We start from the raw sequence: 27721 nt of genomic DNA, 5'->3' as shown, positions 1-27721 counted from the left end.
TTAGAAATTTTAGTAGTATTGCCAATAAGTATTAAAAGGAGACCTTACTGACAAAGTATTAAAAAAAATTAAGTTGATTCAACTTTATCCTCATAGTTCACTCTTAAGAGGTTTTGGTCCTAAAAAGGTACAGTGGGAATAAAATTTATCCATAAACAAGATGTTTTATCTGGAGTGATTTTTTTTTTTTTTTTATGAAAAGAGCAAGGTTTTAAAAATATTCCACAAGAGTGGTTGTGCCAAAAGCCTGGGCTGTTCATTCAATATATTTAATTAGCATCACACTTTATTTGATGGACTTTTTTTTTTTTTTTTTTATGAAAAGAGCAAGGTTTTAAAAATATTCCACAAGAGTGGTTGTGCCAAAAGCCTGGGCTGTTCATTCAATATATAGAATTAGCATCACACTTTATTTGATGGACTGTATTTGCTTATTTATCAATCTGACCTCCTCAAAACTGTCCCATTACTCTTTTTATTGCTTTCTTAACCTGCCCAAAAAAGATAACCAGGGCTCTCTACTCCATACTACCACCGCTGGAGCTATCTGGCCAACTTCAGTTAGAGTTGCCGTTATTGCAAGAGGAGTCTCACAGTATCACTGTACTCTTCTACCATCAGTCTTTGCTTTATATCTAATACATTGCAGGCTTGCTGATTTTCATGTTGTTACAAGACCTTCCTTATAAACCTCTGCTTTGGGGAGGTGCATACGTGCAGAAAAGGTCTTTTATTTTGAAGGAAGCTGTACGTTGTGTTTACCAAGAGACTACCAGTCTTGAATCAGCAAATATATTTGTACTTGTGATGTGAGAGAGATATTTTTGTACATATGGAAGTTATACTTATGCAGCAGTTATTGGTATGACACTGTTCACCTGGAGAGATCTGTGTGCTGCTATCGACTCAGCCGTGATGTCCTGACTCTCAATGTGGGCTAACATTTTATTACTTGCAGTAGTTTCTGGAGGAAGGATGGTAGTGAACATTGAGAACATATTGCTAATTTCATGTAACTCTTGATTTCCCTTTTTGCCTACAGTATACCTGCTGTGTAAGCACTTATGAGACAGAGAGATTCAGGTTGCCTGTAGTATACTTGCTTCTAGATAAAACTGGTATAAATAAAACTGATGTTCTAAATAAAACTGGTTATATGTTGTTCTTCATCTCTCTTCCAGACTATCAAAAAACATGCCATTTAAGATTTTTTCCTTATTGTCAATGTATTTGAATATGAATTATCTCCTAGCAAGTTAAAAAAAAGTGTAGCTATTTCATAACAAAGTTTTGAGATTTAAAAGTATCTTGTACCTGTTTTCTTGATCTGTCACATGACCTTGCAGATCTAAAAGATGTTTGCTTTATGTATATATGATGCTTCTTAGTAACGTAAAAGTCAATCTAAAAATAAATAAAATGTGATTTGTCTATACTTTGAGTATACAAAGTTGCATACAATTGCAAATTCATGATCTAATGATAAAGCATGGGAAGAAGGAAGCTTGATTCTAGAGTGATGGGATAATGTTGCATGTAGTTATGTGCAGTGCATCCAAGCTTCTTAGAGAAGGTGACACTGACAAACAGGAAAGGCACAATAGATTGTTTTTTTTCACTTGAGAATTGTACAAAGTTTTTCCTGTGAGGTGAGAGGACATAGAATGGTATTCACTTTTGAGGGCATTAGGCAAAGCAGGGCCTTTTCCAAAATATTACTGTATTGAATGACTCTCAGTTATTTACAAGATCCAAATAAAGTGTCTTGAATGAAAAGAGCACCTTTTAATGGGATAATATGTTAATGCAGTGGTTTGTTCCTTAAGCCTACTCCCAAGTCTGTGTTTTTTTCAGTATGATGATATTTAATTCAGGAGAGAAATCAAATGTAGTTGTAAAAGTTTATTTAGTGTATTATAGACAACTTTATTATAATAACATATTATAAGTTAATATGCATGACGTTTTAAAGTACTTAATTTAATTAGTTTGATTTAGGAAGTAGAGAATATCATTTGTTTAAATCTGTAGCCAGGTCTTTCCTGCCTGTATTTATTCCATCATTAGGTCTTTTACCTAGTTGATTAGACATCTGAAAAGTTCATGTATTTGATGGAGGAGTTTCTACCTCTTCTTTTCAGTGACTCGCCAGAATTGCTGAGAACTAAAACTTTGATATGTTTTGCAGTTGCCATTTAAATTCATTTCTGAAAATTAAATATTTAAGATGCAGTAATACTTACTAGCTTTTGTAAAGCAATTTGGAATCTGCAATAAAAATAACTCATGATTTCCTGTTGTTAGTTTGGATGGTGACAATGTCTTCATAAGCAGTTGCAAAACTCTAGGAGTATTTGGGATGTTATTTTGCATAGTAAACTGAAAGATTTTAAAGGATTTTTTTAAGATAATAAAGACACATGTTTTTTCCAGTCAGTGAATTTTACTTGCTTTTTCTATTACACTTGAACATCTGTTTCTCCTGAACTATGGGGGAAAAAGGTGGTTTTAATATTTAGCTTAGGTTTATTACCAGAACATGTCAGCATTCTTCAAGAATTAGGGTTTTTTGTGCCCTCACAAGATTCATATTCATTTTAGCTATCAGCCTAGTCCAGTTATTAAAATTTAGGTTGAAAATATTTAATAAGAATTGCCTTGAACTTCTTTCTTCTTCATTTTCATACCTCTAAACTACATAGGGATTTTTTTTAACCAATATCTGGTTATTGTTCCTTTTTTTGTTTTCAATATTAGGCCACTGACATCTGTGATCCAAACCCAGTCATGATGCTTATTCTGTGTGTCTACCTATATGAAACTCTTCCTCACTACGTCCCCAAGAAGACTATAGAATTTACAGGTGCTCTCCATGCAACTGTTGTTAAACAGGTACTGATACCATTGAATTTAGATATGTAGCAGTACAAGGTTAAAACACTGTATGTATATATGTTATGTATATACTACAACAAAGAATGAATGGCTTTCATATAATTTGGTTACTAAATACAGAAGATGGAAGAATGTATCTTCATTTTTTTCTCTTCAGGCTTGGGATCTTGACTTCTGCTGCTGTTTTTTCCCTATACTTGTGAGAACAGAAAAAACTCTATGAATCTGACAAATCTCAGATCAAAGATAGAGAGGAATAAGAGATTAACAGGCATAGGAGTGCAGTGTGCACTGCAAAAAGAGTACTCAGAAAAATTGAGGTTGGATAGTCTGTGGGAATTTTATTCTCTTTAGGAAGAAAAATGGTCTGTCTAGTTATTTGAAGTATTTATTCTGTGATATCATTATTTTGTATTTTGAAACTTGGCTGCAGAACGTACCTTTTATGCTCTGAAAATTCAACGAAAATAATAGGCTGATTTTGTTGTTCTTGTTGTCATAGGTGCGTCTGAAAAACCCAAGTGTTAAAACTTTGGTGTACAATGCTACTCTTGTAGGAAGAGATGCTGATGATTTCTCACTACCTAAAGGAAACACTGTCACCATTGCCCCTAAGTAAGTAATGGGTTTTTGTACATTTCTGGGTTATTAATAAGCCTAACAGTATAGAAATACAAATCTACTGATTTAATAGAAATTTGTTCAATTACAAACAGGCCAAAAATTAGTCAGTATAAAGATCAGACTTTTCCCCCTTAACCTAGAACAAATCCAAAATAATTTATCAGTTATATAATATATATCAGCATATAATTTCAGCATATAATTTATGCAGTTTAGCTCGACAGAGCTTTGAGAGCCAAATACATGTCTTCAGATTATTAAAGGAGTCGTCTGTGTCCAATAGATATTTTTGTTCCAGTGTACTGAAAGCCTTAATTTTAAGTTTGGATCTGTTCTTAAATTTTACTTTTTTTTTTTCCCAGCTAAAGTTGAAATCTCCTTTAAACTTGATTCGGATTTTTGATACCAGTGCATTGTGGCAGCATGAACACGTAAAATTTCTTTCTTCTAAGATTTCATGTTTTGTTTCTTATTCATAAATGAAACATGACTGGGAATTTAGGAGACCATGACACAGATTTGATAGTAGCATTAGACTGCTGCTTTTTGCCCCTATTGTCCCTCCCCACCAGAAGGGAAACTGTTGCAGCTGCAATGTAGTTATTTCTCTATCTATCTCACGTTTCTGAAAGTTGTCTAAGGATCTGGGAGGCATTTAATTATGGGAAAACATTAGGTTGTTAAAGTTTTTGGTAGCAAAAATACTCCTGATATGTCTCCATCTTTTTCTTTTTGTTCACTAAGTACATTTTGCTATTTCTGTGCTAAGTGGCTTTATGACTAGATACAGGAATTTCACTAATCCCTGTTTAACTATCAAAGACAAGAGGGTTGTAGCAGTGACTCTGACTGTCATTTAAGAGTTTAGGCTGTAGGTCTATTTAAGATATACCTTTGCAGATAGAATGGATTAGAGGTTGTAAGATGGAAAACAAAGGTCAACATTTGTATGAAAATAACCTGTGAAGAAGAAGAAAAATTTCAAATATATGTTGTCAAATTCAAGAACTCAACATAAACAGTGCTCTTTAAGGTTGATCAACATTTCAGTATTAAATGATATGCCTATTGTAAATATGTGCAAAAGGAAAAACAAGTAAGCACTATGTTTTCAGTGAGCTATGAGGCTGATTTGATTCCATTTTCTTTGCAATTACTTCAAATAAGAATTAACATAAAAATGTAATCTTTGAAAATATCATGTGTTTCTCTGAAAGGTCAATACTGTGGCTGTTTTTCACTTCACCTTTAAAAAAACTCTAAAAAACAAGACACAAATAAATGTGTACAACTTTGCCATTGAGCTGCTTGGCATTATATATAGCAACAAACATTTGAAAACTGCATAGAAATAAAAGCTTGTGGAAATGCCAGTCATCCGTTGGTGACCTCTGCAGAGTTTATCATAATGTAACTGTACTTGTAATCTTTGTCACTAAATGAAAAATAGGTTCTTTGTAATTAACAGCTTTCTTAATGTTCTGATTGAAGTGTTTCAGAACTCCAAGTATCAGTGGGATGAGTGGGAGTCTTGTAAATGCTTTATATTAGATGATAGTATAATCAGTGGGTTTGGAAGTGATAGTAACGTGAATAGTAAACTAAATCCTCTGTTTAATTGATGATGGGCTAATTGCCATCAGTGCTGCTTTATATTTGGTTACTTAAGATCAAGAAAAATGGTAGAGGATTTGTAGGAGAGAGTGTTCTGTTTTCTTTGGAAAAAGTGGAAATCTCTAGAGACACTAAGAAATGAAGTGAGCTTGTAAAAGACTTCTACAAAAAAAAAATAAAAAATGTACGGCCTAAATAAAAAGTGAGGGAGAATTTTCAGTGTATTCAGTAAGAAATTTGATGTGAGTGTATTATTAAAACTTAATGGAGTTATTTTTTTATGGGAATGTTAGCATCAATAACTATAACCCATTTAGGAATATAAGATGCTAAAATAGCTAGAAAGAATCATTTAACATTAAAGTTATTTTTTCTACTTTTAGAAGTAAATAATCCATAAATGGGATTGAAGGAATCAATGTGCTAAAAATCACTAAAAATTAGGAAAGCCTTCTAGATCAGAGAAAGTTCAGGAGTTTTACTTTACTTCAGAGGTACAGATTAAAAACCTGAGTATCTATAATGGTTCCGACATGATCAGATATCTCTGCATCCTTGTTCCCCTAAATTGAAACTGTACCTTATGAACTTATGAATATTGTATATAAATATGGATTTTCCTTTGCCACTAATGCCTCTTTCCTAACAAGCTAGCTTGATGTTAAACAGCTTATTTTCCACTGAAACAACAGGTACTTTAGATAAACTAATACATTGGAAGCAGTCAAAAATAGCAGCTACTGCCTTGTGAAGGCCTGCTGCAGGGCAGCTGTCAAGTTGTAAAGTTCGCTTCCCAAAGTTTCAGGATAAAAGGTCAAGGGAATTACTAACAGTTTAGAGAACTTTCACTTATGAGAGTTATTTCAGGGATTTATAGCTGAGAAGACGAACAATAGCCTTGATAGGGAAGCTAAAGAAACGGAAACTTGTCAGTCTTCTGATTGGAGAGCTGGAGGACTTTAAGATGCATGTCATGCATAGAGACTTATCTCTATCTGCCAAATATATATATTCCTATATTTAGAATTAAGTATAATTGGATTTAAGATGACTGTGGGTCATTATAACCACTAATAATGACTAAGTGTGACTTACTAATCCTGTTGGACTTGCTGGACATGTGGTGCAGAAGATTCTGTAGATGAAGGCCTGGTCTGAAGGAGCTGTTGTTTACTTTACACGAAAGATTAGCTGCGGGAAATTGATAATCTAAAGAAATCAGGGAAAATTTTCAGTAGAAAGGCAAAGAGTAATGAAGAGAGGTTACTTAAATCTATTAGGAAGCAGGGATGCAGCATTTCATAGAGATGCCAGCTATTTTCAAATGATGAAGTGACAGAAATATGTAATATATATCTGTCTGTATTTTCAAAGAAGCATAACAATGTATACTGTGGTCTGCTACTAGCTGAAGACATTAATAAATGGCTGTGGTGGGTTAAACTTGGCTGGCTGCCCAGACACCCACCCAGACACTGCACTGTGCCATATAGACTTGCATTTCACAACAGCAATAGAATAAAGGTCTCTACGTTCTCTTATGTGACATAACTTATAGACATGCCTATAAGTTACTCAGTCTGGGTATCTTAACAAGAGAAATCATGAAGATGAATTGATCAATATTTAAAAGTACCTTCTGAGAAAAAGGACTTGTATAACTGCAAACAATATAGAAAAAAAATTTTTAGGAGAACAACAGTTTGAAGCTGGAGTTGTAAAAATTCAGCCTGGAAGTAGCAAAGGTGATTAGATATTGAGGGGAAGAAACTCTATCTGAATGACAAATTCTTCAACTGTAGCGGTTTTGCAAATCACAAGACACTGAAAATAATACAGGGAGTAACCCCAGAAAGTTACTTAATCCAACCTTCTGCCTCAGATAACATGCGGTACTTTCTCAGAAAAATGCTTCTGCCAAACAGTAGTTATCAGAAGCAATTGAAGGATGATTGGATTGCTTGTAATATATGACTACTTTGGATTCTGTTATCTAATGATCTCTGTTGGCCTCTCTGCAATTTGATCCTGCCAAACAAATTCTTGACTTTCTTTTCTTCACCAAACTATAACAAATAAAAAAAAAAGAGAAAGAATTTGATTTCTTTCTTTTTTTGAAAGATGGTACATGCTGAGCTGGTAAAGAAATGAAGAATCTTTGAGCTCTACAGTATATCAATTGTAGTGGGTGTGGATGGAGTTAGTTATAATAATAGGAAAGTGAACAAGATTATACAATTCCAGGAGCTGAATTTTCCTTCACTTTGTATTTGGGATGAATAGAGAAAAAAACCTAAGCAACTTTGTCGTTTTTTTGATGCTGGCTTTGCTGCAGAAGGCAACGGTTCACAATTCAAATCAGATTGCTCTGCTATTTCATGGGCCAGAGGGTAAAGATCAGTCAGAATGTTCCATACACTCTATTTCCCTGTCATTCCTATTTGTGACAAGAGCAGAATACACTTCTTAAAACTTGATTCTAAAAGTGTCTTTGGGAGTGGATGTCTCAGGGTGTATGCTTCTCTGAGAGTCTGCAGTCCCAGGATACATTTTCCAGGATGTTTTGAATGGCAGGGCAACTTAGGGGCCTCAGACTCTTGGGGCTTAGCAACTCTTCGCTGTCAAAAATGGTGTTGCCTGGGGGTTATGCAGCAGGAACATGAAAGCTGTGAGATCCAGGTTTTCAGAACTTCCAGGAATTCATAATTCATTCTCAGAACTGAGAGCCTGAGACTTATGGCTTTAGGAAAAACTCTGGGCAATATCATACCCCTTTATCCTAGGTATTAAGCCTAGAGATCATGCTGGATTAATTCTATTAGCTATACTCATCCTTTCTGCAGTTTGGTGAACTTTTTTCAATTCTATTATATCTTTTTTGAGGTAAAGAAGTGCAAACAGTAATTAAGGTTTTAGCCCTTCAGATGGGATCTTGTAGCCTAGTGGTGAACTGCGGTGGTGTCTGTTTTCTAATTATTCCTAACACTTCATTTGTTTTATTGGGTGTTTCCCAGCACTGTGCTGATGTTTTCATGAAATTATCTGTCACAAATCCCAAGTTCTGAATGGTGAGTTATAATGGCTTAAAGGCCATAATTTTATGTAAACACAGAACTACTTTCCATGTGTGCGTCTCTTTACATCCATGTACCACAGAATCACAGAATGATATGGGGTTGGAAGGGACCTCTGAAGATCATCTAGTCCAATCCCCCTGCCAAAGCAGATCCACCTAGACTGAGACTCCACCACCTCTCTGGGCATTCAGTGCCAGTGCTCTGCCACCCTCGAAGAAGTTCCTCCTCAGCTTTAGATGGAGCTCCTTATGTCCAAGTTGTGCCTGTTACCTCTTGTCCTATCCCTGAAAAAAGACCACTGAAAAAAGACTGGTCCCATCCTCTTGACACCGACCCTTCAAGTATTTATAGGCATGATGCTCTGTTTAGTTCTTTTCTTTCAGGCTGCAGAGCACCTATTAATTGTTTAATGAGGGAGGATGATTTGAGTTGGGCAGAAAGCCTTTTGACTTTAGTATCTGCTCTCTTCCAGAAAGACAACTAACAAATCTGCAATTTATAAATATATCCTTTTCCTATATTTTAAGAATTTCTTTGAAGTGTTATCAGCTTAAGTAATATCAGCTGGAGTAAATTAAGAAATGTCAAGATTTTACTATAGGTTATTTTATTTCTGCCATTTCTGTCATACAGTTTGTTGGGGGTTAAATTTTAAAATTTCTTTCAGTACATAGAGTGACATTACAATGAAAGTATAAACCAGCCAGCTGACTTTTTGGTATGCATTTTCAGATATTCCACTTGCAACTCCAAAAATATAGGTCTTTTACTGCTTAGTAAAAGCTCTCTCTGCTCTGGTCTTATGTGTATAAAGGCATAATACTTTTACATTCTACAGTTCTCTTGCTTTTAGAACAATCCTACACACTATGATTTTGCTGACCTTAATGTAATTTTAAGACATTAATCTCAGAATCAGAGAATCAGAATCAGAGAGCTTCAAAGCATGAGCTTCAGCCACTAAAGTTTTCTTACCAATATTGCTTAGTTGCAGGACTAATGCAAATCAAGTCTGAACTTTTACTCAGTCTAAGATCTCATTCCATGTGGTCTTCCCTTCTCCAGTCTTCAGAGACTTCAGCTGTTGCTTGTATGACAGAACTTTGTTTTTTCCACCTCTTAATTACTCAGCTTTAATAATTATTCTTATTATCCTATTGATTAAGAAGTTCTATATCTGCTTCACAATGTGAATAACAGGATGTCTGACTTTAATTCATAAAAACCTATTCAAATAGGGGAGCATAAAATAAATCAGTTGTTAACTTAGGGTAATACTATAATTTAAGTGAACTTCCTCTGCTACTGTGTGTGGGAAGAAAAATTAAGCTACATGCTTAACCATAAAAAGCAAGAAGGACTATTGTTCTTTTTCTATTTATATAGGTTTTTTTATTAGAACATTTTTGGAGCTCTTAGGTAAAAGATTGAACAACAACATAGTATTTCAGAAGAAATAAATTACTTTCTTTTCTAGCCACCTTCCCTTACAAAGACTCTAATATGCTCCTGATTCACAATTTTGTACCTATTTAAACTATTATTATTTTGTTGTTATTGTTTTGCCTAGGAGACAAACAAGCATAAATGTGGAATTCACTAGTCGTTTTCTGCACCCTGCTGAAGCAGTGTTGCTACTGATCTCAAAGAATGTGGGTGGAATAGATGGTGCCACACTGACATTCTTTCTGAAATCTGAAGTCAACCATATTGAGCCTGCTGTAAGTTTATGTGTGTATGATTATATTGTGACAAAATTGTTGTTCATCTGTTTATTGTATCAAAAAGAAATGAACTGAGATAACAATAAAAATGTGAGTTTTCATCAGTAACTTTGACCTATGAATTTTCAGGTTTCTGATATTAGCCAGTGTGCACGCAGAGAAAAGCCTAGATGGATAGGCTGCCCAGGGAAGTGGTTGAGGCACCATCCCTGGAGGTGTTCAAAAGACAGGTTGATATGCTCCTCAGGAATATGATTTAGTGATTTTTATTTCTTATTTATTTTTTTTGTCAGAGTTAGGTTGGTGGCTGGACTAGATGATCTTTACGGTCCCTTCTAACCTAGACGATTCTATGATTCTAGTATCTAAGATGCCTGAGGATATAAATCCCACTTAGATTCAGAGTAAGGTGTTTGTTTTTTTTTTTCACTGATTGCTCTGAAAATAAATCTGGAGCCCTTTCAGCATATGAATGCTTTTGGAAATTCCATTGTGGAGGTGATTTCAGTTGTCACATATGGATGGACAGCAGACTTTTGTTAGATGTTGCTATGTTTATTTGTGCTTTTTAACTTTAGACAGTGTTTAGATTTAAGATATATCCCAGAATTAGTCAGAGCAGAGATAGGCATGTGTTCTAGCATTTGTTATCAAACACTCATTGAACAGATCTGGATAGCTCCTCTTCTGAGCTTAAATGGTGTTTATGTGATTCTCCTTTTTTTTCATGAACCTCTTTATAGATGTTAGAAAGGAAGGTGGGGCAAGAGAAGAAAATAGAGGACATAGATAAGAAGGCAAAAAGATAGCTTGATTCTTGGCCCTGTGATATCATTTTGAAGAGCATTCAGTTTAATGTGTGTTTTAAAAGAAATAGCCTTTAAATGTTCTTTGCTGACAATGAAGCCTATCATTTAAATTGTGTTAATTTTGTCATCACCAGTGGTCAAATACATGGTTCTGTTTTCTTTGTAGCATTTTCCTTCTTGTTTATGTGTTATACACGAATGCAACTTTTTATATTGATATAATTTTTCACTCCTTTTCAGGATACATTAAAATGCAAATCGCCATGTTATGAGCTGAAGAAAGTTATCCTAAATGTTACTAATCCTTTCAGAAATGATGGCATCTTCAGGTAGACAATGCTTTAAAGACAAATCTGTAATGACCATGCTGTTTTATCAACTATTTTCCATAATTTTCTTCTTCTCCTTAAAAATGTAAAACCTTGAGGTTAAATTATAGGGATCTACATTATCAGAATTGGTACAAACACTATGGAGTGGAAGCTATCATAATGAATAAAGAAGATAAATAAATCTTAATTGAAATCTATCTCAGTGTAAGCAATAAAGCTGGAATTTTAATCAAATGGAGTTCATGAACTTTGCTTGTATTTTTGTATTTGGCTGAGATCCAGCAGAATTCCAAAGAGAAACAAACCATGTTAATTAATAATTGGTTACTTTTTCCCCAATCTGCTTTACCCTGCTGTTTAAATTATTAAGCATGGAAAACTTAAAACCCATGCTTTTGCCTTGGGGATGAACATCACTATCAATTAATCTAATTTTTCATTTGTATTCATCATAGATGTAACAACTGTTGAGTTATAAATGCTGCTTTCCTTAATACAGAGTTATAAATGCTGCTGTGCCCCTTTAAAATCTGTTTATGTGATCTGTTTCCACATTTTGTAGTTAGTCTATACAGCCAACAATTAGTTCATGCCATTCTTTTGTTTACAAGAGCCATTTTCCATAACATTTTTAGCTTGTTTTATTAAGCTGTATAATATACACATTGCATAGGCTGCAAATTAAATTTCTCTTTCATCCACAGAATAGATTTGCTATAGACACCTGGAACAGGATTGTTTTCACTGCTCCAGCAATGTGTTCTGGCACAAGCCTCCTATGTGGGAATCATATGAATTTTCTTAACTTCTGTCTTCTTTTTAAAGTTCTCAAAGTGGTCAGTGAGACTGCCTGTAATCAGTTCTGTGGATAGCTCTCTTGGAAAGAATAGATTAAAGGCAATGTAATTTAAGCTTTTATATATATCACTCAAAAGTTACTTGACAACCACTTCAAGTAATTATCAATTCGGGCAACATTTGAACTAGTAATCTAAAATAAAAGATAATTTCTATCATGTTTCAAGTATTTTGAACCATGTAGTGTTCCAACAGAGGGTGCATTATTTAGTTGCAGATAAAACTAGGAAATGAGCTTGTGATACTAAGGAGGTAGCTTTTTTACAGAAAACTGGGCTAAAAATCTTAAAAGTAGGTGTATAATGTGGTACGATCTAAGAAAAGGTCAAATTAAGAATATGAATGCCTCTCTGAACTTGTGTCAAATATGTAGCAAATATAAGATAGTTCCAAAAGCTGTAAATTCTGCATCCTAAACTAGTCCTTGACTAACATTTGTCTGTTTGTTAGATATTACCCATTTTATCAATAAATAATGTTTTCTGTTTTTACAGTTCCTAGCTTTTAATACTTAATAAATAGATATTTTAAAGATTACTGAATGCTTGTACTTCATTAAGAAAAAAATAGTTTAATACTTTTAAAATCATCCATTACATTTCTTTGTGAAATATTACAGCTGATTAAATGCTTGGGCAAAGAATCAGCTAATGCTGATGGAAACGTTTATAATTCCATTGAAAATTCTGAATTCAGATCCATGCTAGCGCTAACCTAGGTGACTCTGGCTTCTGTATTTTAACTATGTACTCTGTAATCTTCTTTACGTTTTTACTGCCTGTGAGGGCAGAGAAAATGCAGAAGTCTGGTTTATAATGAATGAATTATGAGTGCTGGTGCCATGTTACACAAATTTTACAATGATACATAAAACTAATTCTTGATTAAAGACTAGCAGTAGGGCAAAGGATGTATAACATGTGCACAATATAATGCACATAAAAAGAAAAAAAGGTCAGAATCTTTCAGGAAAAACTAAAGTGAAGCAGTTCCTTCTGGTTTGTCAGGGAAATCACAATTTACTCTATCTTAATTGATTCATTATTTACAAAAGCAAAATAAAATTATCTCAACTTTTTTCTTTGAATGTAAATGACTCAATTATTTAATCATTTGATTTAATACAGATCATAGTATAAATTACATTACAGAAAATTATTCCCAAATAACTTATATATACAATTGGTCTTAATATTAAAATGGGCATTGGTTTTCTGATTTTCACTATTTTTTTTTATTTTTTGAAAAGAAAATTGAAAATTGGTCTGCGTGTCATGACATAGCTGTAGACCATGCCTATGATTACAAATCAACCTATGGTGTTGCTGAGGTGGTAGTTTATGATATTTCCCAATAACCCTTCAATGAGTGTCTCAGGATTTTGCATACTTACATGAGCTTTAAAAATTGCATGGCTTAAATTATGCAATTTAAGCTATTAAAGAAAGAAGAATGAATGAATTATTTAATAAATAGATTTTAAAAATGTGTTGAAATCTTTTTTTTAGAGTTCTTTTAAAGTATCCTTGATTGAAAATAATAAGCTTCTTTACCAAGTCTTCATTTAAAAGTTAGAATAAACTGAATTTTGTCTTCATTCAACAAGTTAAAAATGTGGTGATTATGTGTACCTGTCATACTCCAGGGTCATTTTGCTGGAATCCAGAAGCTACTTAATGCGGCCAGAGCAAGTATATCAAGCCAGGCAAGTAAAGCAAGAGCAAACGTTCAGGTAAGTTTTACATGGTAATTGCTAATTTTAATATATTGAATTATACAATTGTATTAGTATTATATCTTTGTATATCTATGTGGATAACCATTGTGAAGAATTATGTGTTCAGACATGGAAATATTGTAGAATTATATAACATTTTAAAACCACTTCACAGATAAATAGCAGAGAAAAGATTAATGTGGTGTAAAAGATAAAAATGGGTGTAATATGCCATTTGGAAAAAGTGTTTGTTAGAGAAAGTAAGTTTGAAAGGTGAAGTATTAAGGCTGGGGTAGGGGTGACTCAGGTAACTGAAATGCTGAAAACCAATTAAAGTTCACTACAACAGGATTAGTTCTGATTCTTGGAATGAAGAAGGTAGAGCTATTTCAAGCTGCAACGGTAAGGTTAGGTTTTTATTTATAAATAGATGGTATATAGAATTCTAATTGTGCTTAAGTGTAGAATGTTACAGGTTCAATAGGCTGATGAAGAAGCCAGTAGGCTCTTACTCCTCTGGAATAAGAGGGAATTAGTGCAGATATATTGATATAAGTTAATATAATTTTGTGTTTAGACATTATTGTTTGACTGACCATGAACAGATTTTCTAACACAGGAAATCTGGAAAGAGAAGGAAAGAGTTCAAAGTAAGCATGACAAAGATAATAAAATGGCAAAGAATAAAAAACAAAGAGTAATTGGAATGAGAGTCAAGGAGAGACATAAATATCTATGCTATGGGTAATAGTCTGAAAGAAGGTATTTCTGCCTTCACTGTCTTTAATTGTTAGTCAGTGAGATAAATACTAGTAAGCTTGGTATTTATTCTGCAACAGAACTAGGATTTGTGACACTCTCTAGAAGTGGCCCATCACAGAGAAAGAACTATCACAAATATCTGAAACATTTTTTTTAGCTTGGCAGATATTAAGAATTGTAATGTTTTAATAATAGACAGCTTAATAACTATTTTTCAGTCATAGACTAAAAGCATTAATTCTAAGTCTTTTTTATGATAGATTTTGAACTCGCATATTGTGCAATTTATTTATAGAGAGCCATTTCTCTAGTCTGCTGTCACTTCAACTATGTTTTATTATTATTCATTCATAGACGGGTATTTATAAGCATCAGTTGGAATAGTACAGTAGCTAAAAAATATCCAACAGAAGAAAGAAGTCAGTTTACAGCAAAGACAGAAAAGTGTGACCAATCACTTTTCATCTCATAGAAGCATGACCTAGCTTTGAAAATACGCCATCAGCAGCCCTTTCACAATACATGTGAAAAATACTCCAGCCCAGAAATACTGTCAAGAAAAAATACTATACTAGGTGGATGCATTCAACACCATTCTGCCCCTCAGCTGTGTTCTGTGGGCTGCACAGATTGTAAGTGTTCTGTGTGTTTGGTGGACTTATAGCTAATTTACACTGATGAGGTGTGCTACAATAGGTGAACTTCCAGTGATTAATAATTGTTAGTTTTGAAATGAGCAGCCAACATCAGCAGAATGATTTTCGTACAAAACCTGTAGATATGTTTTCCAAGGCCTCTATCCAAGGGGACATGACCATGCCTATTTCACGTCATGCATGCTAGAAAAAAGTCTGGTCATAACTGCCAGTTACTCTGATAAGGTATCCTACTAAACAAATGCTTGGCTGCTTTGATTGATTATTACTTCTGTTCATGTTTTTTGCCAAAAATCACTAATTAAAAGTGTGATGTAATAATCAGCATCCATATCTCCTATAATATCAATTCTGATGAGAGAGAGAACATTTAGAACTCAAATACCATCAGTATATGCCAGAGCAAAAGGCTACATCTCCAATTTAAGCAAGAGAAGAAAGAAACTGGAAAACTGTATAACTCTTACTGAAATTCTCTTAGGACAAAACAGTGATTTTCTAAAACTACTGTCCAAAGCCTCTTAAAAAGGAAGAAAAATAATAGAGATATTATAGAGGTATAATAATAAATTCTGGTAACTTCATAAATTTTTACAGATTTTTAGCAGTATATTGTACTTAGAGATACTAGAAGCCGTTGAAACAGAAAAGGAATTTTCCTCATTCTACGTATTTCAGCTTAATTTATCCCTAGGAAGTAAATCAGTCTAAAAAATGTAATTTTAGTCACACATTTAGGCCTCACTCTTATTGAAGTTGATTTGAGGGCATCTTAAGTCTTTAGAAATCTCCAGTATTGATTTCGTATAATTTTAGATGTTGTTGCTATCTGTGCCACTTAGGTGCTCTTTTTAAGAAGATATTTTCTTGAATGGAACATAGAAAACTTCTGAAATTGTATAAAAAAATTAGTATGTGTGCAATTCATAACTGATCAGTAAGAAGATTATATCTGCAATCATTTTTACTCTTTTGATAAACCCAGAAAATGCCTTCTGCAAAATAGGGGCCCATTGCTTTAAGTGCTCCATATGCATAAAATTACCGTAAAATAAGTGCTTATACTCTAAATAGTTGTGTTGACATGATTGGTGTCATTTGCATGCTTCCATCCTGACAACTGAATCATACGTGCAGGTCCAAGTGGGTCTCCTAGCTCATTCTGTGTTCTCATATTATGCCCCCAGACACAGCTCTTTAAACTTCACTGTAACAAACTTTACCTGCAGGTTGCCCTCTCAGCTACCAGGCTGCCCCTCTGGCAGGGTCACAGGCACCCAACATGGTGTCATGCATACCAAAGAGGAGACCAGCTCTTTAGTCATTGTGGCATGGGCTCATCGTACTGTGACTGGAAAGATAGCCCAATCTGAAGGTAGAGCCCAGACAAACTATATCCTGACTGGGACACAGTATTGTCTAAGCTAAAAAAATCAAACCGTTGCCCATGCCTGAGGCAGGGTGTCATTAGGTGGTTGCAAGCAAGACCTCTTTGTCTATGGGGGGCTGAGTGATGTTTGGTGAAACCGATAGTGATTTTTCTTTCATTCAGTTGGCATAGTTTTTCTTTTAAGTATGTTGTGATACATGTGCCTGGATTTTTTCAAGTTATACACTTTTCTATACTTTTTCAAGCCCTTGATGCTTCAGTTATTATCCTTGGTCTACATATATGTACCAGTATGGTCTACTCCCTGTGGGAGAAGGAGAACCAGATGGAGAGATGCACGCTACGTGGCCCAGGAATTCTAATATAAAACTACACATAAGTAGTTTTCAGTCATGTTGGTACTTTGACTGATGTCCATTAAAAAAAATAAGTGTTGAATGATAGTAAAAGTTCAAGGTCACATTCAGTAACTAACCGTTCCTTCATAGATTGCCTTCTATAAAAGTAGGAAGTGGTAAAGGTATACTAATGATTCACTGAGTCCTATTCTAAGACTATGAATAAACAGTTTAGAGTATGCATTACAGTTTTTGTGAGTCATAAGTATAGCCTATGATTCCACAAATTGATTGCAAAAAAACCCTGTGGATAAATATTCTTAGAGAAAAACTCATTCTAGAATAAAAAATTTTGGTTCAAGCTTTGCAGAATATTGTATATAGCTTCTTAATGTTTATTTACTCTTTTTTTTTTTAATACCGGAGATAATACCAGGAATTCCAAATATTTGTCATGTTCTCAATTTTATTCTTATTCTGTTTTTCTAAGGCAAGAGTTATGTTAAACTGAATGCCTGTATTTACTTACTGATAGGATAAAGGAAAAATGAAGATCTAAAAGGCTCCATTGTGTCTCTACGTAACATAGATTATGAGATACAGCATTAATACCCGTTGTTTCAGAAAATACTGCTTAGAAATATACTATCAGAAGTCATCACAATTCTAGTTAATATTTGGTATATTAGAAACGGATCTATATCACTGTAAGTCATACTGCCTCTTTTGGGCAGCTCCGGTTTTACTTTCTGTCCTAGTCTTTGTTCTGAGATCACAAACTATCCCTTGGAGTGTGGAAACTGGCAAATATCTTAGATGTGAGTTTTGTGTTCAAATGTTTCAGTTTATTCAGTGCATTAGTAAGCATTTCCTTATATTCTTTCTGTAATAAAATGTTTGCTTGCTTCTGTCTTATAAAGTTCATTAATGAAGTTGGTGTTATGTGGATTTAAGATTTCCCCATGGTGCCTGGCACTTTTTAGTTCTATTTTTGCCTCAGTAGTATATAAAATCTGGAACTGGAAGGGACTAAAAAGATTATCTAGTAAATTCTGATCCAAATACAGTAAGCAAAGTAATTTTCCTTTTCCAAGATTTTGTTGTATGGAAAACAGAGTTATTGGCTTATTTGGACCCTAGACTGAAGAATAAAGGCTCACTATTGCACATGGATAGCTATGATGACATGGTGATACAAGTGGACTTTCTATGTTGGCTGCATAGATGTTTTTGCTTTTGATCTTGATTTTTGGCATACCTGATAACATGGAAAACCCAGTCTCTTTGTGGTCCTACGTAGAAAGAGGTAACTGGCAACTCAGAGGTGACAGCTACTAAACTGTTTCTCACTGGTGCACAGGTACATAAAGTCATTTGTAGCACAAATTTGAACCAGTGAGAATAAATGATGGCAAAAATGAGTTGGAAGTACTGACACCTGCGTTTCTCTCTGTCTTGACCAGGTCTCTGTACCTCACAATTGAGAGGTGCCCTCCTAAACTAACCCTTACCTGTAATTTACTCTTGCAGAACTTTTTGCTTATTTAATGCACAGTAAAATAACTTTACTTTGGAAGGAACAACTTGTGTTTGCAAAAAACCCAGAACAAATGAGTGGCAGTTTGTGACGTTGTTTGGTCACCATTCCTCCTGTTAAACCGAATCACTTCTAATACCTGACTTACCAGACTTAGAGACCTGATCAACAAGATGGTATAATGTGTTTAGTCTCACAGGTATACTGTTGATCCCTTGCCACTGTGTTTAAACAGCACATGCATAAGCTTAATGGCAAAGCTTGTCTTGGGTTCTTTAGTGGTGATGTTTTTCATGGAGTAGGCTTCAGTTTTAATATGGAGAAGAATGGTTTTTGCTTAAGGTGTGATAGGACACTACTGTGGGCTTAATACCATAGAATCATAGAATTGTTTGGGTTGGAAGAAACCCTTAATGATCATCTAGTTTCAAACCTCCTGTCATGGTCAGGAACATCTTCCACTGGATCAGGTTGCTCAAAGCCCTGTCCAGACTGACCTTGAACACTTCAAGTGATGGTGCATCCACAACTTTTCTGGATAACCTGTTCCAGTTTCTCACCACTGTCATCATAAATAATTTCTTCCAAATATCTAATAAAAATCTTCCCAGTTTTAGTTTAAAATTCTTACCCCTTGTCCTATCACTACAGGCCCTGGAAAAAAGTCTCTCCCCATCTTATATGCCCTCTTTAAGTACTGAAAGGACAGAATAAAGTCTTCCTGGAGCCTTCTCTTCTCCACAATCCCAAATGTCTCAGCCTTTTTTCATAGAAGAGGTGTTCAAACCACTGACCATTTTTGTGGCCCTCCTCTGGACCTACTCCAATAGGTCCATGTCTTTCTTGTGCTGGGGACCCCAAAGCTGGATGTGATTCTCTAGGTGGTGTCTCACAAGAGTGGAGTAGAGGGGAAAAATCGCCTCCCTCAACCTGCTAGCCATACTGCTTTTGATGTAGCTGAGGATACAGTTGGCCTTCTGGGCTGCAAACACACGTTGCCAGCTCATATCTAGGTTTTCATCCACCAATATCCCAAGTACTTCTCCTCAGTGCTTCTCTCAATCCCCTTGTCTCCCAGCTTATGTTGATACTGGGTACTGCCCTGATCCAGGTGCAGCAAACTGTGTAGACTTATTTTATGGCAGCATTAAGCTATTCAGCCTGCTCCTTTCTGTATTTCTCTGTGTATTGAAAATGGATGTATTGAGCCACACTGAGATGATAACCATGCTTCTTACACCTTCCTGATCATAACTATATTCCTTTTAGTTTTATTATTGCATGAGATTATATTTCTCTTTGTTATAAAAGAATGAGACATAATATATACGTGTTTTCCCAGAACAGTTTTATTTCCCTTTCTTTTCACTTATCTGCAGGTGCTTTGTTCATTGGGGTGAGAATAAATTTACAGAGAGAGACATTCAATACCATGTCAAATCAAAGTACAGTTTCTCTATTATTCAACTATGAAAATAGAACTTATTCAAAGTATAGATCATCCCAGTGAAGAAATATGTTGTAATCTGTATGTTCTTGATGTGTAATGTATTTCCATGTAATATGCTTGTTATGTCATCACTTTTTTCATGCAGCTTTTGAGCAATTTGTTACTATTACAGTGATTCTTCTGTTGTAGTCTCTGTTTTTGCAATCATGACTTGGCATTCTGATTCAAAGATAAAGCATTGAAAGAGATGACTTTTTATATAAAATTTGTATTTTTGGATTTTCATGTGAGATACTTATTTGTAAAAACAGAATAAATAATGTGTTGTACTCGCATACCTTAGAGACCATTTTCCTTTCTGAAAAATGGCCTTTAAGTATAGGTACTAAAACAAATCTCCAGGGTAACGTATTCTGAGAATTTTACAAGTCCATTTATTTACGGTTGTGATTTTTTCTTAGCCTAGCAAGATTAACTATTTATTTTAAGAGAGACCCAATAGCTGTCAAATGCTGTAATAATTGTTTGCTATAAGCTGGTTCATCAAATTTTACTGCTAGGGGAGAATAACTTCTGTGTGTGGGTAATATTAAACCTGTGTCCAGAGCTGAAATTCTACTTGTAGTATTTTTTTGAGATACATTACAGTGTAGTTTTCAGCATCTATGAGCTCTATGCTTGTTGTAAATTAAACAAAACTCTTGTTCCATAAATGTAACTGCACAGTCTTAACTCCTGTCAACACTGGTAGAAATTATTTGTGAAGAAAGCCAGAGAAAGCTATAAAGTAATATCAAGGAAATATGATGGTAAGAAGCACAATTTGCTTTGGGGACATGAAAATAAGAAAATATTTTGTTGTAAGTTTTTTGAAGTATGTCTTTTCAAACACCCTTGAAAAGCAGTATTGTTACAAACAGACTTAAGGTGTTTAGGTTAAGGTTCATTCCCTTCAGTCCTTTCTCAGACAAATTCTTGATTGCATTAGGTTCCCTGCAAATGATTAACTCTGCTGTTAGTGAATTTAGAGTATTCCTGTAGCCTTGGTGTAAAAGAGGTATGGAGGGACAAGGTTTGCTTTTCCCAGACTTTCTCATCCCCTCTTTTCAGGGCTATAGCCTTGTGGAAATCATCATTGCATGTGAACTAAATTAACTGGAAGAAGAGGAGAATTATTTTTAGTAGAAATTGCTTGAAAAGCTTCACTTATGATATTTTATGCTTCCTAGCAAGATCATGAACTACATATTAACATGGGAATTTTACATCTCTAATTCCTCATTGTCTTATATAAATTCCCAATACTTACTCAAAGGGCCAAGAGTAAAATTAGGCTTTGTACAGAAAATCATGGACAATTATGACCCAGTTTATATTTGTTCCGTGAGCAGAAACATTGTAAAGCTTGTGTACAAAAGTAAATTTCAAGTGTTTTTTTCTTCTATAATAATTCTCGTGAAGAGAAAAAAAAGAGAAAGAGGAGAAAAGCTAAAAATTATTTTAGAGAAAACCTATATTAGGTAATTAATTTCTACTCCAATATTAAAAAGATAAAGATTTTGAGAACGGCAAATGTAAGATGCAAAATTCAGTCTATTTAAAAAAAATCAACACTGTAAGTAAGTAAGAGAAATTTTTTACACCAGGTAGTGTGTGGCAACATCGGCACCCTATTTTTAGCCATGATATATGCAAATATTGCACTTTTTCTTAAATAAATGTACTCTGTTTCTTAAATGTACTCTGTTTCCTCTAAGAAGAAATCATGGCTCAGAATTTTTAGATAATTTGTGTACTATTTATTTGTTGCAGTTCAAGAATCCCTGGTATACAGAATTGTGGGATTCCAATGGGATTTTTTTTGAGTCTTTAAATCTTGATTTTACACTTACTGGACTGAATTTGGATCAGTATTAACATTTATCAGGGTTCATGTAAAATGCATGTTTTACTTAGCTTAACTGATTTGATTTGTAAAAAAAAGACATATTTTACCTTAAATAACAAAAGAAGTAGATTTCCTATTAAATTTCTTAAACATCTTGCTCTCCCGATGCTTGGTTAGGTAACATTATATAATGTCACCCTGGTTTTATAATAAGATATGTTGTGATGTGGTTTTTTTACTGTTAAAATGTGGCTGTCTGACTTTATAAATGAATAGATAAATATGAACTTGCATGTTATTTTTAAGCTTGAATTTAGAAAATCAGATTTTTATTTAAAAATCTATAGAGAAAACATGCAGGAAGCTGTCTTTGAGTTTGTTATGTATTTATAATAAATTATAGATTAAAACATGTATCTGTCCCTTGTAAGTCATAAATACTCATGAACAGCAGGGAGAAGGATGTGAAATCAATCTATGTTATGGCCCAGTGTGTACGTCATCATTTGAAATCCCAGTGCATAGTGATATTTTTTAAGTACTGTAGAGACTAACAAAATGCAAAAGAAAAATACTGTGTCGTGAAGAATAGAAGTATTCATTTCAAATATTCGACTTATAAAGTTGCATTTAGTGGTAAACTGTTCTAAATTATTTAGAGAAATTTTTACTGTTGAGTGGTACAAAACTATGAAAGTACTGCTACTACTAGTACAAAACCCAAGCCATTGCCATTTTACATTCCAAATAGAAATTATGAGACATCTTGTAAAGCTAATGATATGTTACACTACATAGGAGTTATTCAAATGTTTGACTTGCAGATTATAAAATGTAGTCTTCATAACTGTTAATGTTTTATGCAGTAACACAAGTCCCTGCGTTTAAGAATATGTATAAATGAAATCTAAAAAATGAGGTTAAAATATCTCTTATTAATGCTCTATTGACTTTACTGTCTAGCAAGGGTTAAATATAAGACTTTATAAAGCAATAAGCCCCTCATTTCCTTTACTATTGAAAAACAAACTTCCAAGTTATGAACTTCATGTGCATTTCCAACCAAGATCCAGAGTTTGCTCTTCCTCTACTTGTAAAAATACAATGTATGAAGTGGACAAAGAAGGGAAAAGAGAAATATTTTATTACAATCACAATATGTTATATTTAAAAAAATATTCCCCACAGGTAAAATTTTCAAATTTAGATGGTCAAGTACTAATATTTCTGAGGCCAGAAATCTGCAGTTATACTGAATAATAAATAACAACGTCAACAAAAGAAATAAAACCAGTAACATTTTAATTAGAAAAACTGAAATAAGAGAACTTTTCAACAATGTTGTATTTCAGGAAATGAAAGCAATTAAGGCCTGAACCTTCTTTAGGATTTGGTAGTGTTTCCCTGCATAAATGCAGACTTCTGTTGAAATCAGTGGAGCTCTACACAGGAGTTGTGTTACCAGTATTTCTCCAGGCCTAAGCAAAGAAACAACAAAAGATTTTTTTAAGCTTTATTTGACATTTGTTGGACTGGTGTTGGGGAATTTTTATTGTACCCCTTGAGTCAAATTAAAGACACATATTTGTTTAAATATAAAGATTTAATAAATAAATGCATTGGGCGGAGTCCTGCTGCCATAAGCAGTTCTACAAGGAGTTCACAAAATGTGACACAAGGCGATTCCTTGTATGCTCTTATATGCACCAGCCGCAATCCTGTGAGGGTCGGCATCAGGCAGCTTAACCTGGTCTTTAATTCATCCCCCAGCACCAGCCCTGTCTGCCAAAAGTGGCTCTTGAGCAGTTGTAGCAATGGATTGAGGAACGCAGGGTGAAGCTGTGTCATTTCTTATCTTTTCAGTCAGGGAAATTTTGTTCCCTTACAGGGAGTTGTTCCCTCTTTGGGGCATCTCTGCTTCCAGACAGTTCAACCTTCTTGCCCTCCAGGCCAGATAGTTCCTTGGTCCCAAATTACCATTGCTGAGCAGTTAAAAACAGAAGTTCCCCTTCACTGGACAGAATTCCTTTCCAGATGGTATTAGAAACAGAGCTAAAATTTAGAGTAGAGTTTAAATCATGAATTCTGACTGTAGCATAATGACCAGTAGTAAATCCAAGACTTCCATCAAAGCACTGGAGGCGTAAACAGACTTTCTAAAGCGATAGGCTAGAACTTTCATTTACTAGATAAATTCCCTTTTTTTTTTTTTTACATATATGAGCTGCTGTTATGTTCTCTAATTAAGCTAATAAATGTAAAATGTTTGTCTAAAAGTGTATATCACAAGAAAATAATAACCTAATATTCTGTAACGTACAAGTATATACTAGGAATTACAGCTAATATTAAAAAAATAATCTATGTCAAAATGTTAGTGTCATGATAATAAAATGTTTGTCTAAAAGTGTATATCACAAAAAAATAATAACCTAGTATTCTGTAACATACAAGTATATACTAGGAATTACAGTTAATATTAAAAAATAATCTATGTCAAAATGTCTTATTTTTATTGGTTTTAAATGTTAGTGTCATGATAGAGGTATTTTGACCCCTTAGTAGACAGATAAAAGTTAATAGATTCTGTTAGCTCTCAGGATGGTACCTCGAAAAGGTACTTGAGGTGCTTACCTCTTCTTTAAAAGTAGGAGATTGTTGAGCTGGAAAGAAGGTAGAGAGAACTAGAGAAAAAACTGGGGCTAGCATCTTAAACGTTCTAATAAGGGGCAAGGAAAGACTGTTACTTTTGCAGATGAGTTTCTGGAAGAAGCAACAATCTAAAGACATGTCCACAAAGTCTATGAATGTAAGTCCTAGGGTAAGCACAATGCATCTGACTGAATTTCATTTGCAAATATTTAAATGTATTTCTACAGAGTGATTTTTGGGGGAACAATTGGAAAGACTGAAAGGAAGACAAGTAACAAGCATCAGAGGGATGCAAGGCCCTGCTACTTCACAATGTACCAGAAAACAGTTCTTTTCCTATCCCCATAGAATATTGAAAGGATAAAGAGAAGAATTAGGACTGATTTCCCCAAAAGGCATTATTGGGCAGCAGTACTGCAGGAGACTGGCAAAATATATTTGCTTGGGCTTTTTTTAACATGGAATTTTGCTTATATGAGTACTGCAGAGACATTAGGTTAATTGAAGGGAGTGTGTTCTGGCTCTGCTGTATATCAGACTACTAACTTAAGTGGAAGAGGTGGTATTTAACATATTGGTAGGTAGATGGTTCCAAAATGTGTGTGTGGGTGGTCTTGAAAACATTTGCTTTTTTGGCATTTATCCATAAAAAAGGAAAAGAGGCTACCTATTACTAATGGAAATGTCCGGCTTTAGTGTATTGCTATCATTATTTTTTTTTCCTTTTAGTTCTGAAATTAGCACATTAAATTGTAAAAACGGTGCACTGCCTGAAGATCCAAATGAAGAAAACAACTTATATTGCTGTAAGTACCTCTGTACAATATCTCTTGTGTCACTACAGTAGAAATTCGAGTATCTACATGAGAAAGATTTTGACATCTAAAGTAATTATTATTTATGGGTATGCTCAATAACTCTTATTTATAGGATAGTTTGTCTTCTGATATGTTTAATTTAGTGAAATGATCTCTAAGGTTGCACTGTAGGTCTACTGACTTTACCACTGAAAAAGAAAACTAAGTCTTTTTTTTTTTTTTTTTTAAGGGCCCATGGGTTAGCTTCATGGAATTTTGATTTAGAGCCTTTGCAGTTTGCCTAATTTATTTTTGAAAATACTCATCAACAGGGATTGTGCATGTCTTGCTCTTATTTCCTATGAAATGTCAGTCAACAGTTCTGTCAAAACATATGAATCTAGAATCTACAGCTTTTTCTGACAGTGTTGAAAGTCCATTTGAGAAGAATTTGTATGGTCACCTTATGAAATTAATTTTTTCCTATTGGACAATATTGTTGTGTTTCTAGGAAGTCATATGGAAAGCAGATTTGTAATCTGCATAATCTAGCACTTCTAGATATATTTATTATTTCATATTGTATTCTGATTTGTGATTAACAACGAACTTATACATAGTTCTTAAAAATAAAAATAGGTACCCTAATTAAACAAGATAGGTACATCTGTTGTACCTAGGTACCCTAATTAAACAAGATAGGTACATATGTTGTACCAATCTGTGAATAGCTTACAAAGGTTTTTATGGCCTCAGTCAGATTGGAGCTACAGAGACATTTTTGATGACATTTCAGATCTTTGTAAACAAAATTATGTTTTCATTTCTTGCAGAATATACTCTTTCTTTGGGAATAATTTCCCATCGTTCTCTCTATAACTTGGTGAACAAAGCCTAAATAAGAGTGTTCCACATGTTTTACACCCTGACCTGAGAAAATATGTGCTATTAAGGGTCAAGAGTCCTAATTTGGAGACTAATGGGAATTAGGATTTTTTTTTTTTTGTCTCGGAGCAACAATAATAAAGAGGAAGAAAACTGTCAAAAAAAAAAATCTAATTTTGTTAATAAATGTTACTTATTTCAGAATTGTTTTAATTTCACAGAATCCAGAGAGAAGGTGGGTAGAAAGGACTCTCACAAAAATAATTTACTCTGCTCCAGTTTGACATACTTTGAATGGGGAATGCTTGAACAAGTCTGGGAGTTAGTGCCTTATTTAGTTAAAAATTAGTTCCTGTTAGGGCTCTGTTAGACTGTTTGATGGAAGGGTAAAAATGAGACTTAGGTCTTGGTGGTATTCGAGGGTTTCTTTTGGTCATTGTTTATGTAAGCTTTTGAAACATCAAATTCATATAAAACTTAACTGCTGATTGAATTGTAAATATTGGGAAATTTCTATATTAATTGGAATAGAATGTGGACTAGGGAGAAAAAAGGTGGGTACTGGTTATGCCTTTCTTCAGCTTGGTTCTTCATGGTTTTGGGTGGTGAATCACTGTTATTTAATTGGCCAGAGTTTGGCATAGGTTTCTTATGTGTTATTAACTCATTTTCTCTGTTGCCTACATTTTTCCATCTGTTCTTAAGTCTGTTGAACTTCCTAGAAAGTTAACCTGCAAAAGTTGAATAAAAGTCTGGTTCTAAAGTAGTCCGCATTATCAAAATATGCTCAGCAGATGAAAACATGCAGCGAAAAAGTAGTCAGACCTAAAATTCTTAGTATCTTATGAAGAAAGCACTTTGTCAGCGTAATGGCTTTGTGAAAGCATCACAAAGAGAGCAAGCTTGCTGGTAATTGGTTTTTGTCCATTCTGGAGAGTTTCAGACTATAACGTGACACACTGCCACCGAGAGCAAGATTGTTTGTATAGCAGTAAACTGTGCTCTTCTTTCTGGCAGGAAGAGTAATTTGCTTATAGGCTGTACATCCTTAAAGAGTTTGACAGAGAGAACTGTCTATTTTCCCTATTTTTATTTCAGTTTACAGAATAAGAATACAAGTAGCTAGCAAAATGTATTTAAATAATACAAAATACAATATTGCATCACATTTTCACAAGTATAACCATAAATACTAATTACTAGTGTGCCTTAAATGCTGAATACTACAGGAAGCTGTATACAATACCCTTATGTTTGAACCCAGGCAGCTACATTATTTTACAATATCTGTGTATCTAAACAACCATTGTTTGTTGTATCTAAACAAACATTTAAACTTATTTTAACAGCTGACCAATCCAGCCTCCTGCATGAGTTCTTCAGTCCAATGGAAAAACTATTCTTGGAAGGGAAAGGTTCTGCAGGCTTAGATATTCACTTTCTTCCTTTTTATCTGGAAAAGCGATACTGCACTGTCATTCTGGTTAATGAACTGGTAAGAATAGAAAGTATGTTCTGTGAGTGATTTTCATGTGATAGCCTAGTCAGTTAAGAATCAGGATATGTTTGCCAATTAAGTGTGAATAGGGTAAATGAATATACAAATTGGTTATGTATTTATTTTAAGGTAATGTTTTTGCATGCATATGTAATTATAAAGATGTGATCTATGTGCTAAGTTTTGGAAATGAAAATATTTTCCTTTTTTTTTTTTTT

At 34.1% G+C, this 27721-nt stretch overlaps 1 protein-coding gene across 1 annotated transcript in view; it reads left to right on the top strand.

Moving 5' to 3' along the window:
- The window catches only part of CFAP47 (cilia and flagella associated protein 47), a 306788-nt gene that overhangs the window by 104280 nt on the left and 174787 nt on the right, over window positions 1–27721 (top strand). Inside the window, exons 38-44 of the mRNA XM_014954045.1 lie at window positions 2758–2892; window positions 3398–3510; window positions 9781–9931; window positions 10984–11072; window positions 13579–13665; window positions 25053–25129; window positions 27355–27513. Coding sequence (XP_014809531.1) covers window positions 2758–2892; window positions 3398–3510; window positions 9781–9931; window positions 10984–11072; window positions 13579–13665; window positions 25053–25129; window positions 27355–27513 — 811 coding nt within the window. The remainder of the gene's footprint in view (window positions 1–2757; window positions 2893–3397; window positions 3511–9780; window positions 9932–10983; window positions 11073–13578; window positions 13666–25052; window positions 25130–27354; window positions 27514–27721) is intronic.

This window comes from Calidris pugnax, unplaced genomic scaffold (assembly GCF_001431845.1).
Source record: "Calidris pugnax isolate Ruff unplaced genomic scaffold, ASM143184v1 scaffold246, whole genome shotgun sequence".
NCBI classification, from domain to species: Eukaryota; Metazoa; Chordata; class Aves; order Charadriiformes; family Scolopacidae; genus Calidris; species Calidris pugnax.
This window is presented reverse-complemented; position numbering and strand designations above follow the sequence as displayed.